This window comes from Malurus melanocephalus, unplaced genomic scaffold (genome assembly GCF_030028575.1).
Source record: "Malurus melanocephalus ecotype Western Australia unplaced genomic scaffold, MMel_1.1 scaffold_884, whole genome shotgun sequence".
In the NCBI taxonomy this organism is placed as follows: domain Eukaryota; kingdom Metazoa; phylum Chordata; class Aves; order Passeriformes; family Maluridae; genus Malurus; species Malurus melanocephalus.
In genome coordinates, this window is record NW_026624116.1 from 28,436 (window position 1) to 42,189 (window position 13,754).

The 13,754-nt window shown below is 38.1% G+C and overlaps 1 protein-coding gene across 3 annotated transcripts in view; it reads right to left on the minus strand.

Annotated features, from left to right (window-relative positions):
* Positions 1 to 13,754, minus strand: part of ACSL3 (acyl-CoA synthetase long chain family member 3) — a 63,258-nt gene that overhangs the window by 28,263 nt on the left and 21,241 nt on the right. For 2 of the 3 annotated variants that reach the window (XR_008966596.1, XM_057385872.1), the window contains exons 2-3: positions 7,254 to 7,357; positions 2,313 to 2,734 (exon numbers count right to left, since the gene is read on the minus strand). Coding sequence is in view for 2 of the 3 variants with exons in the window: in XM_057385872.1 (XP_057241855.1) it covers positions 2,313 to 2,663 (351 nt within the window). In the remaining variant the exon portion in view is untranslated. The remainder of the gene's footprint in view (positions 1 to 2,312; positions 2,735 to 7,253; positions 7,358 to 13,754) is intronic. The other variant, XM_057385873.1, reaches the window with a different exon arrangement.

Consider the following 13,754-nt stretch of genomic DNA (forward strand, 5'->3'; position numbering starts at 1 on the left):
AAAAAAAAACCCAACAAAAGAACACACACACATAAAGCAAAATCCAAATACCAACACAGATCAAAGCAAGCACCTGACAATTTAACCTATAACTAAGAAAACATAAAATAATCAGCCAGCAGAAAAAGCTCATCCTTTGGGCATCACAAAATTTAAGCTGTGCTTAAATTAATTAATTTTTCCAATTAATTACATCTTAATCTCAGAGGTATTTTCAACATTATTTTATCCTGACTTAAATACATGGTTTATGAAATTAACATTAGGTATGCTTGAGATTGGAGAAGGAAATTGGAGAAGTACACTATAGAAGGAAATAGAAAATAACCACACATGAAATACAACAAAAGAGCATAAGCAAATATTTGTGTTTTATTCACATCCATGAATTTCTGCGACTTTGGCACCTGCACAGGAACAAATAAATATTTTTTAAAAAATACACTACCATAAACATTCAAGAAATTACAGCCTATCTGGGATATCACCGTTCACAGAACAAATTAATGTAGTATCTGATCTTAAAGATCTAAATAATTTTAGCTACAAGTGTCAGTACACTTAGTTCTCCCAACAACCAAAAGTTGAATATTTTACTATTTTGAGATATATAATATATAAACAYRCAGCAGTTCTTGTGTAGTCCTGTCMCAAGACTTAACTTGTGCAACTTTTTGAAGAGCTACAAACACCTCAGCAAGTTTTTTAGCTTTGCTAAAGGGAACCAGGCAACAAAAAGTTGCATAGAATGAAAGATAGAAATCAAATAGGAACCCTGACATTTAGAATCAACAAGGTATCTTGTGAAATGTTCGGATTTTCCTCACTTGCTAAAACATGCTAGAGGTGTTAAGAAACACTGTATTCCCTAATGGAAAAAATTTAAAGCAGACTTGTGTGATAATGCTGCAACATGGAACAAAGTAGCACAACAGCAAGTATAGCAACCAACCATAATGAACCCTTGTGCCAAGCTTAGACAAAATTACCTAACTTGTGTAATTTCTAAGTCTAAATACTCACAAACAAGTAATTTAAGTAGATCAACACAAACATTCTTCAGCTTTCCAATATTCACAACGCTTTGCTTGCATAACAGAAAGGGCTAAAACTCCTAAGTTCTTAAGTCTTACATTAGCAATTATGATTAAAAAACAGGGCACATATCACAGGCAGCCAAAATTCTGATTTGTGCTCAGAAGCTTTTCTTTGTACATGAACTTTCTTTATAGGGTAATGAGGCAGCAAAATGTGCATCATGAAGGATTACATGTAACCATTCATCCCAGCATTTCCTTCCAASTGAAAACCTAACTCCACAGGACGTTTCACTAACAACTAAAGCTTGTATAAAGATTTTAACAGAACTAAACTTTGCCATATGTTGTTTCTATTTTAAACATACTCTAGTCCTCTATCAGAATTAAAACTAGCAGTATGAGAGAATTTTTTTTCATCTGCAAGGAAACTAAACTAAAAATTATCTATCATGGATTTAATGATTTCTAATACAGAAATGCAGACCTTTAACACAAACAGAGATGCACAAACATGCATATTCTGTTACAGTATTCTGCCTTGCTTCTTCAAGCAAAAGTGCATTTTTCAGTGTGCCTGAACAAATACAAAACAGCAAAAGACAATACAGGCTTGAGCTTTATACCCTATAAAAATTCAGYTCCTTGAAACAGCAGAGTTGTTGTCAGATACTGAAATCACATCTCCCACACACACCAGGATTACAGATTAGCAGAGCAGTTAACCTRAAAGGAGACTCAAAGCAAAAAAGACTCTTCCAATAAAATCTGTACAATCCTTTTCCAAACAAAAAATTCATTTAAGTCCTGAATTCCCAGGACAGAACAGCAAATCCTTAATTCATGACTAAATCTGCTGGAAAGGTACATCTRAGTACTGGCACTSAGCAATTTTTGCATATTTATCTGATTACAGTTCAGAATAACACAAAGAGAGACYTTTTAAATTCACTTTAGAAGAGAAACCTTTAAAGCCACTTACATCACCAGTTGAATATTAAAAACAAATACCTAAAATATATTTGTGTTTTCTTCTTTGGCTGAAACCATAAAAAGCATATCTATTCAAGAACATAAAAACATTTAGATTTGTTTTAAATGCAGAATAATGAAAGACTAAGTATCACATAATTTAACTCTTTTCACAGCTACTTAATCWAAGTAGAGAAATTTATTTTTTTCTCCAGCTTTGTTTTACTGGACTAGAAGTGCTGCATAAGAAATTAAACATACTCTGGAAAAAAATTTTTGAAGGCAGACTGCAAAAAGACTTACCTTTTTAAAAACTTTTCCTGATGGCTGGATTTCATCTTCCTCTTTCAGAATTTCACGTGTTCCCAAGAGTTTTTTGTCCTTATATTTAGTTTTAGCRTATTTAAAAACTTTGTCGAGTGTATCACACCCAGGATATAAAACYGAAGCTAAGCAATGCAGACTGTTAACAGATCTGTATGCACCTCCAGGCTTGTTATTCACAGGTCTGGCTTTAACCTGCTTGGCTTTTGCTATAGCCTGCTTTGATCCTGAAAGWATGTACCATGGAATGTACGTTACAAGGGTGTACACCAGCACTATAAAGTTTATCAACTGGAGAAGAACAGGGTTGATGTTATGCTTCAACTTCATTTTTGCTGCTTGAGAATGTTACAAGAGAGAGTTTGGAAACATGRAGCAGCTAGACAGGGATCCAAAAAGATCTGAAAAGAGAAAAGGAATGGTTAGTAGTAAACTACAGTGGTTGGCAGGTGGGCAATTTCAAACATAATATTACACACCATATCCCAGTAGGTGTTTCTATGMCAAAATGAGGTTAGAAGTCTGAACCCCATACACAAATTAAACCAGACACTGATACATGAGGYGGAACTCCCATTTAACAGACTGCAKTACAATGACATGTGCATGGTATGTATTTATCTGAAAATGTTTTGTGATTATAGAATTCAAAAGATSCTCTTCAACAACATCAGAGCACCTCCATGTGCACCCTCACAAGGAATCCCTATGACCTCTGACTGTAGATCATCAGCCTCCCAACAAGCCCTAGGAACAGAGGCAATGTCACCACTCTGTACAGGGGAACCCCAACCACTAAGGATGTTGAAATGCTTTCCAAGCACTGGGCACACTGGACATCCACCCAAGGAAAGCCCTGTATGGGACAGAATTTTGCTGGTTTGTTCCTAGGGACTTCCTATCAGTCCTATGATTTCAGTCTCACAACCCACTTGTTACATCAACAAACATGACAATCAGTTAATTAATATTTAGTAAATACTGGAAAAAACCTTAGAAATATCCCCAAATTCCTAACAACAGCACTACGAAGAGATGTGTAACGTTTTTCAGTTGATGCCAGGTCATTCACTTTGTCTTTTTTAAAAGCATGATCTATCATATCCAATGACCACAATGATGATGTAACTTTCTAATGTATTCTACTGTGGAGTCAAGAAATTATGGCATTGTGTCTAAAAGACTAAAAAGATAAATCAACAAAATAATTGAAATCCTTATGGAAATCAGGGACAGTTGCCATAATGGCTGAAGATGAATTTCTGCAACAGTCAATAAGCCACTGGCTATAAAAATCAGTGTTTTGTAGATAATAAACTACAAATCCACTTCACCCAGTTAACCTTTCAAATGTATTGACATAACTTATTAAAAGCAATACCATGAATCAARCAACTAATAATGATGTATGCAGAAGATGCACAGCTTTTGACAATTCTAAATTAAGTAAATTATCATTCATAAGATGTATTATTTTGTGCTTATATCTTACACTCTCAGACTTTTTCGCCATTAACTCTCTGAAAACCCTAATGAAAAGAAATTTGAGTTGAAAAAGTAATGTTTAAATCACACAAGATCCTTCAGTAGTAATGGAAAGAAACCTTGCTTCATTAATCTTAGACCTGCAGGTTCTTTTGGGAACAGATCAATACAACATCCTTCATTTATAGATTGACATTAATTCCATCTTTCCCTAAAATATAAAATTTCCTAAAACWTCAAGCAAAAGTATTTCATAATAATCCTTTTCCTTAACAAGCTGCTRTAACTTTACTGTTAACAGGCATCATTACAGGCAGTATGAAAGAATCAAACAACATCAAAGTCTATTCTGCAGAGCACCCAGAGAAAAATACTCAAATAAACCATAGGAGCTCTTCACAGTAGGGACTTACTACAACAAGCAGCAGTGGGGGAAAGAGATTTAAAATATTTAAAAAAAAAAAAAGCATGTGTATATATTTTCATTTTCAGATCAAAGGCAAAAAGCAATGACAAATAAAAAACAAACGAACTTAAATAGGCTAAAGGGCAAATTCAGTAATCGCTTGAGGAGACTTATGTTCTTAGGCTGTCACTGAAGGATACTTAATGAAAATAATCATAAGCCAGCCAATCAGCTACTGCAGGCCTGAAAAATTATGCTGTYGTTGATAGCAGCATAGAACAAGCTGTTTTAAAGCTGAATCCAGAGTTCACACAGCAAAAGTTTACTCATTTTTCAAAAAGTTATATGCTGTACTAGAATTTTGCCTGGCCCAGGCCAGGAGGCAAACAGCTTTTTTCTCCTTATAAAGCTGGAGAACTTCTGTTTCTGCTTTGYAGGCAGAGAACATTTAACCAAACACCGTTACACATAAAAATTAAGCAAGTCATTTAATACCTTTATGCAAACTGCAAAGAAATTCCAAATTCGTGCTCCAAAGAAATTCCCGGTCTGACAAACAGTCAAGCCTGTTTAAAAAATATTCTCTCCAGGTTTCATAACTTCCCTTGGTTAGAGAGCCWCTGAGCCCTTCCAGAACAGCAGCCTGCCATGTGATTTTGCAGTTATCCCAMCAGCTTTATCCCTGCCTCAGGAGAGAGGAACTTTTTCCACTCTTTGTACATTAACCATGCCAAGGTCCCATGTCAAGCTCTCTTCTGGCTCACCCTTGTGTAATAAACAACAAACCTGGAAATCTTTGCTTTGAATTGCAAACATAAATTGTGCTTTCCCCACCATTTCATAAAATGCTGCATTGCAAGAAAKGGTCCAAGGAACACTCTAACAAGGCAGACTAAAGGGAAATGTCTTGGACTGYCCCCCTGCCTCAGAAAAGCAAGCATCCAGCTCTAGAACATTGCTCTGATGTACATCCTCTTACCCTGAGTAAATTGCTGACTATATCAGTTACTCTTTCACAAAAGGGATGCTCTTTCAAGTCTTGTATTGAAAACAGTTTATTTTAAAAATTATGACTATTTTTTTTACTTAAAATGGGATTTCTTTAATATTAAAAAGAATCTTTTGCAAATGCAATTTCTTGTCTTGGAGACCAAGTAAGATTCCATTTTTTTTTCCCTTCAAAATCTTGTAATTAGGAGATAGCAAACTTCAGCAAGAGAGACAGAGTTCCTGTGCCAATGTCTTAAGATTYTGGCAATGGATTTCAGACTGTGATATTTACAGAGCATCTATGCTTGTAACTAATTGTAATTACCATTGGAATTGGACACTGGGTAAGTGCAGTGCCTTTGTGAACAAGAAAGAAAAATATATTCTACTAATTTAATTAGAAGGAGAAGTTCCAGTATCTTTGTAGGGTGATGGTTCTAAGGAGAGCTGAGCCATGACACAAAGGAAATTCCTTGGTGGAAATACAAAGGCTCCATCTCTTTCCTTGTAAAACTGAGGAACAGAAGTTACACTTTAACACATCATTTTATTTGCCTGCTATGTTGCTGAAGAGGAAAATACCAGGTAAGCAAAGCAGATGCAGTTTAAAATGCCTTCATGCCCAACAGATTTATCACTGMCATTCCTAGGAGAATACCCAGTCAGCTAAATGGATCATTAAGCATTCAATAAAAAAAATCATTTTGATGACAATGTAGAAGCAAAACTCCACCTTAACTTGAGGCTGGAGTGCTAGCTGTAAGGCAATTGCATTTTACAGCAAGCAAAACCAATGTAGCTGAACATGACAGTACATTTTCTGTTGTTTTTATTTTATACAAAAGGTCATTTAACCTCCATTAAGAAAACCACTTTTAATGACTGTAAAAGACTATTTTCGTTAAGACACAATGCTTGCTCATGCATTTCTCTCTGTAACAATTGCTATTTCAAACCTTAATGTATGCTATTTTAAAAAGTCAAAATGAAAATACATTATTTAAAAACAATTTGCAGAACTAATCCAAAATTTAAAATTTTCAGTGAAATTTTCGAAGTTATATCAGATTTGAAAGGCCTAAAAGGGAAGCAGTGTTTGCTGTTTAATATTCTAYCTTTAAAAACAGAATAAGTACCCAACAACAACAAAACTTTGAAAGGTTTAGTGAAATGCTACAMAGGKTTTTAAAATYTCATTGAAGTAMAGTATATTGTCACCTTAACAATTTTGGAAGTATATGACCATGAAAAGAATATAAGCAAACCCATCATTTTGGGGCAGGGAACAGAAAGCAGAGAACATGATCCTAAGCAGTTTTTGTAAGTATTAGATTATGACACAGCGAGAAAGTTCACTGCCTTTCCACAATGGAATTTTGTTTTCAGGTAGCTCCTGCTTTATCACTGACAAATAAAAACACATGACACGTGGTAATAGTCTAACCTAGTGGTTTGGTCTGCAGAGTAGCTGTAAACACTCAGGTTCTTAGAGAACATACATCCATCCTGGTTTCACATAATCCTGCTGGGGTTTTTGAGGAATCAGTGCCCAAACCCTGACTAGGGATGCAGGAAAGGTTAGMTGGTTAAATCTTGGGTGAAAGAGCTGCTAATTTATACAAGAATACAACTTAGAAAAAATCTGCATGAGCAAAAGGCTCTGCATGTACATAAAAGCCATTCAGTTACATCTAATTCTGGTTATTCTGGTAGTCACCAAATGGAAAAGAGCAGGGTGACAAGTTAAATCTGATACACTTTTGTCAACAGCAAAAAGAAGCAGCAAACAGCACACTCATTCATGAGACAGGAGAASTAAACCAGTACTTCTCAGAACTGATCCTGCTTAATACATAATCAGTGATTTGGCCCGATATACTAATTTGGCCTTATACTAATACTGTTATACACTTTAGTTTTAGAAGAAAACTTTTGTTAGATGAGAAAGAAAAAAATCCTTAAAGGAATGTGTTTACTAATTGACCTGCTTATAACAATTACATTACAATAAAAGCATGAATTAACAAGAAAAAAGAAACCTTATGCAACTTCTCATGGTGGCAGGTACAGGTACAAGAGCTGATACAAGATGTTCCAGTCTCAGTTTACTYAACAGGAGCTGTCACAGGCAACTGCATGAAATCTAAAAACAGAAAATCCCCATTAAATATGGCAATTATAAAACACATTCTCCATTTATTCACYCATATTTTGTCATAAATAAATAAAACCTTTTTCTTAACTGATGATGCACTATCCCTTGGAGAGCCTAGGCCCAATACATCCAAGTTAACATAAAGTCAGATATAACACACACAGAGCAATGGCTCGAACTTGAGCCCCTTAAAACAAAGGTTCCTGCAACAGCTTTAGTTAAACTCGGGAGCTCATGGTACTTGTCTCCCTGACAAATTTTAACTCCCTGCTGGCTTTTAGTGTACATTGTTTTATTTGTTGTCCTTTGCAGAAAGAAGTCTTGAAAACCTGTGCCAGCAAATCACATTTAAAATACACAAATATAAACATTCTGTACCTATTACCTTTCTGCAAACATTACTATTTACACAGCTATTCAGTTCTTACAGATAATCTTTTCCAGTTTCAATGGATTAACTATTTGCTGCTTGAGTTGAGCACCAGTGTGCTCACTGACCCATTTTTTACTGCCATGACTTCACACATACTAATCAAACAAGACCAAACTCAAAYCAAGAGACTCCAAGATACCCTTAAAAAACATTTTGGTCAACAATTTATAGTTGTAGGAACATACATTAAATTTCCCTTACCAGCAAATCTTGAAAAAAAAAACCAAAAAAACCTGATTTATTAATATTCACAGAAAGGATAAAAACTTTATTCACAGGGTTAGGCTTTAATGGACAAAATAATGGAGTATCTTCATGTACTGCCCAATCTCTTCATTATAGAATATAACAACAGGAGTWCTCAGTATAACAAAGCCCATAATACAGACTTCTAACTGTACCAAAAATTGGCCTCTACCAGTTTACATCTGGACTTAAAAAGTAACATTAACAACCCTGAAGAAGCAGGGTTTTACTACATCTGAAATTCACTCAAGGGCTGTCAGTATCTTCTAACACCCAGCAAGTAAGCCTCTCCTCTGCAAAAAGAAGAGACCTAAAAGAAAGAAATCCCTATTACTCATTTATAAATACTCATGTAGTCATCTATGTAAAAATAGAAGAGAAAGCCAGATGTTCACAGAATCAAGAACCTATGCTTCACAAGCAAACYCCTTGGACTATGAAGCAAGCAGAGCCTGAGGCGATGAACGGTACAGAGGAGAATCCCAAACACAGACCCACCTAAGCAGAAGGTTTCTCTTGCAATATGGGTTTAAGGGACACTTWTRTTTGAAAACMGATGTTCTTCRCAGGTACAGCACAASTGGCTTCAGAAATTTCTGGAAATGRAGAGGATAGAAATCCCAGCAAGCCCTACTGAATGGTGGGAATGGATGCCTTGAGTCCCTGGAGAAGAACTGGTGTTCAGCACATCCTCCCGAATTGGAAGCAATGGCAGAGTGGGCACAAGGGCCCACCTCACCTCCCCAAGTGACSCTTCACTGCTTTCCAGGAGCCTCTCCTCTCACCACTCCTGCATCCCCAGAGCTGGGGATCCCCAGGTGCCATCCTGACACCACTCCTCTCAYAGATCCTGTGGTTTCCCACACAAGTGCACACACTGTCCTTGCCCCCTGCTTGCTGATTTTCCAGCCTCYGACCCCTCCAAGTCACCCTTTTCCAGGCTGCTGCCTGGGTCTCAGCATCACTTCCAGCACAAGGGAGACCTTCCATAAGCCTCTCAAACATCCACAAAACCCTTCACCAGGCAGACCTGAAACGCTGCTACAAACAGGAGCACCTCTCTGGAGCCAAGCTGGGAGTAGATCCGTGGGTCTGTCCCAAAGGACATCTGCTTTCAACAGGGAGGAAAAGAAATGCTCGGCACAGAAACCCCCAGGGAGCACCAACCCCCGGGAACAAACCCAAAGGGACTTTCCTCAACAGCTCCACATGAGCACACAGGGCTTGTCACAGTTATTAAACAGCCTCTGCCACAGAAAGATCTAGAAGAGGATTGCATGGCTGTAACACAGGCACACACTTACCAGAGGTTTTTCTAAAACTCTTTCAAGGAAGCAGATAAGAATGAAATTAATTCCCACATCCACCCCAGTCCCTGATGTCTCACTCCTGGTCACAAACAAGAGACAACCTGACTCTCCCTGGACTTTGCCCTCCCTGCTGCTCCACATGCTGTGAACTGCTGYTGGTTACACAGAAAGAGGGATAGGGGGAGACCAAAATTGCTATTGATTAYGGCTCTTCTCTCAAAAGGAGGCAGATCTTCGGGAGGTGGAGACAATAAACATTCTCTGAAAGCACATTTGTAGGGTAATCCTGTGCTACCTTATTCAGATAATCTGTAGCCTCCAGTTGTGACCCACCTCCTGGGTGAATCCTAAGGTTCTTGAAAAGCTTGCCTTTGTTCTGCCAGGAAACACAACATGGGCAGGTGGCCAGAGCCACCTCAGCACTGCCACTCCTGTCCCCACAACTCGACCCACTCAGCGCTTCAGCATAAGCAAATCCTCAACTCAACTCCAGTCCCGATTAAACTCAGGCACTTCTCTGCATGAGTGTGTTTCTGAAAAGCACACGAGGGCACACGCAGACCGCCAGGAAACAGGCTTTATGACCTGGAACAAACCAGYTTCCAAGGTAGGAGTTTAACAGACTGCTGGGGCAGCAAAGGTTGCTCATGAACTGCATGGCCTGAGGGTGTGATTTCAGTTTGGCTCAAGCAGATTTAATGCTGGGCTGCTAATAAAAACAGACTGTTCATCTCCAAAAGGTAATTCCGCTCTTCCCCTCCATTGTACCAACACACGAGTGCCTGTGAGGMTAGGAGTGAGTCAGATCAGCTTGTTGATCCAGTTTAAACCCTCTCCTCAGAGTGGAATGGTGGATTTTCCTTTGTATCAACTTTGGTACTCATTTGAGCCTGCCGTGAGTCACTGCAGCACCTAAACTAACAGAAAATTAGCAGTACAAAACATGTTAATCTTCTGTTAGTCAGACTGAGTAACCAGGAATTGACAGGAGTTACAGACAAGGCAGAGCTGGAGGAGGGGGAAGGAGCCTGGCAAAATGAAAATCCATCGCAAATGAGAGCTCCACTGGGCTGTGGAAGGAGCGAGCTGAGCACAGAGTGATAGCAGACACCTTGTGACTCGGTGTCACAGCAGCCTGAGGGATCAGGGCTGAGTGAGGACTGCGGGATTAACCTGCTGCTCTCCTACTAATGATMTCACTGCTTACTTTTTTTGGAGCTCAGCCTTGGGGGTTTCAAGCGCTACAAGCTTAAATACCTTTAAACTTTGGGTATAGGCTAATACACATTCCTATAAATACAAAGGGGTTTAATTAATGTCCTTCACATGTCAATGCTACGTTTGTAAAATGATACCCCTATTTCCTTAGGAGACAGCCAGCAGACATGTTATTAGGATAAATAAATTTTTGTGTCCTTGTTAAACACTAAGATACTAAAATGTAGAAGTTACATGAACCAAAGAAGTCCTTTTACCCTAGGGAGACACTCTCTACAGTAATAACTAAATTTTGATACAAAGGAAGAAGTTATTATCTAGAAAAGATTCCTTTTCCTCTTAGTAGGCTCATTTATATCAAGGTGGGAAAAAAAAATCAGTGTTGGTAGAAAACAGGAAAACAAATGTGGTAGCACAGAACTAAACTAGATGAAGGAACTGGCATTTCTCCAGGGCTCAGAACTCTGCTTTCTCATAAGCAGGTACTTGGTATATCCAGTCATTCTAGAAAGGTAATGGTAAGTGGGTGTTAAAAACTTGTATTTGACACCAACCTGTTCTACATATACCCGAGCCCCGCTGAAATATCACTGCACACTGAAGGACAGAGAGGGCCCAGGTTCCCACATCTCTGCTTCCTAACGAAACAAAGACAGGGACATATATGAGAAACGGGAAGCCAAAGTGACATCACAAAACAGATTTATTTCCCCCACAAAAAAAGCTACATGACTTCAATGCACAATCTGACTGCACAGGCTACAAATTTGAGTTTAAATTTGTTCCAGGTGAAAGGTAAAACTAAATCAAAATTGGTTCAGTGAGCTCCAGGAACAACACTTAAATACTCCTAAAGCTGTTTTCACCCATGACACAAACACCCTTCCAATTAAACAAACTGAAAATGCAAACTACATTGCAATTACGCATCTTTGWTTTTTTCTATTCAAAACATTTTAAAACTTATTTTCCTTAAATAAGAGGTTTTTTTAAAACTTTTTCAAGTCAGTTTAGATATTTAATGGATTGACAAATGTATCTTCTGTTAGTAGGAACAATACAACACAGCTCTAAGGTGACAACTTTGTCAGGAAACCTGAAAGCACTTCCCAAGAAGGTGGCAGCATGCTAAAAACACTTACTCAAGATCATGTAACAAAGTAATGGCTACACCAGAACACAAACCAGCACTGTTTCATATTGCATCTCCTTCTCCTCCCACTACATATATGACAATTCATGGCAAACAAGTGTCCTACTCATTTCAGGCACTTTATGAGATACTGTCAATACACTGCTTCCATTCCTTCTCACAAGCAGTTATTAGAGSATTTAAGAGATGCATTTAATGCCAAACTAAATTAAATGTTTTCATGTTTGTGACAGAGRAAAAATAAACTAATGAATGAAGTATCTTGCTACTGGAGAAGGCCTCAGAGAAACTCACTGTTAGAGAGAGATGAAACCCCCAATTTCCTCAGCATACTGCTAGATTTTTAAACCACAGATACAAATTAAACATGGAAGAGCATTTAAACACGAACATCAACACCACTGCATATACAGCATGAAAAAAAGTCTGCATAAAAGAAGAAGCCCGAAGCTTCACCAGTAACCTCTGCCTACTGGAGAAGTGGTGTAACAGCCTCATTATCACTCTCCAAATTCCTACAGTCATTTTTCCCCTSGTTTAAGTCAATCACCCTAAGTTCTTCCACTGGGAGGCAGACTCTGCTTTCCATCTGAATCCAAGGGACTCACCAGAATGTTTTCATGTGTTGTTTTCTACTACAAAACATACCCTAAGATCAGTTCTTCAGTTTCTGGGAAATCTGAAATGCTAAGGCATGAACAGTTATGGTTTGTTTGTTTCTCAGAAAACGAAACAAAAATAGATGGTCTGCTGCCATACATTCAATGTGGTTTGTACTGCATCCTAGTCATGTATTCACTAGATCAGAATAAAAAAAGAAACCTAACAAAAATCACACACATTTTTAACTGTAAAGGTGCTTCTGTATTTTTTTYCTCTAGCAGGAGCTAGATACAGAGAAAAATACTCTGCTTTATTTTTACATGAATTAGAGTTCATGAAGTGCCACAGTAAAAATTATTACCAATTATCCTATATTCATTTTTCAAAAATTACTGAGTGGCCAGTCAGATCAAAAATCTGGTAAGCCTATGTTTTTATGTTGTTTTTGCCTTCTTTTTTAAACATTTCTTCTCTATTTGATGGGCTTTTGTTAGGGATAATTGTTGTCCCTGATGCTGGCTGGTTATCTGGTGTGCAGTATCAATTCACTCACCAAGACATACCAAGATGAGACATTTTATTCCTTTATTCTGGTTTGCACTAAGTAGGGGATCTAGGTGTAACCCCACAAAGCCAGCAAAACTTTACACATTTTAACAAGGGTGCCAGTGTTCCTTGGTTACAAATTACACAGCTTTTTCACCGCTCAGTACTCAAACCCCCATTCACCAGTTCTATCTCTTGCTACTCCTCCAATTAATCCAATGTGCAGCTCATCCCTGCACTGGAGTCAGGGTCTGTTTTGAGCAGTGCTCACCATCTCCCCTACCAGAATCACCTCTCCCAGATGCTGCTCAGTCCTGCTGACTCCTCTCCTGGTGGCTCTTGTCCAGACAGCCCATTCATCTYGGGATGGATTGTGTTCCCCTTTCCCCTAAAGAGAAGATTAGCCAAGCCTGCAAGTCTCTACAGGTTTCACAATGCAGTTGCTTAATCGTAACTGCCTACCTATAGCTACTGATCATCAAAACAACTGCACAGTTKGGTTCAGATCTAAGGGGACTAGGCAACCTCACACCAGAAACTCTGGAAGAACAAGCAGATGAATACACTCAGGTAACAAAGCAAATCTGAGAGAACAAAACAAAGACAACAGACTTCACAAGAAAAAGTGTGAAAATTCCAAGTCTATTTAGACAAGTTCCTCACAGGAAAAATATCAGCCAGATGAACAATAYATATAAGAGGAATTTTACAATGTATTTCAAAGCAAGAGGGATATTCASAGCATGATCTAAGTATCAAAGTGATAAAGTGGGATGTTTCACTGTGTAATCTGAAAGGCTAAGCTGCTGACATTTTCAATGCATTTTCTCTTTTGAAGGATAAATACATTTTCAGGTTCCAGTTCCTTGGGTTTGG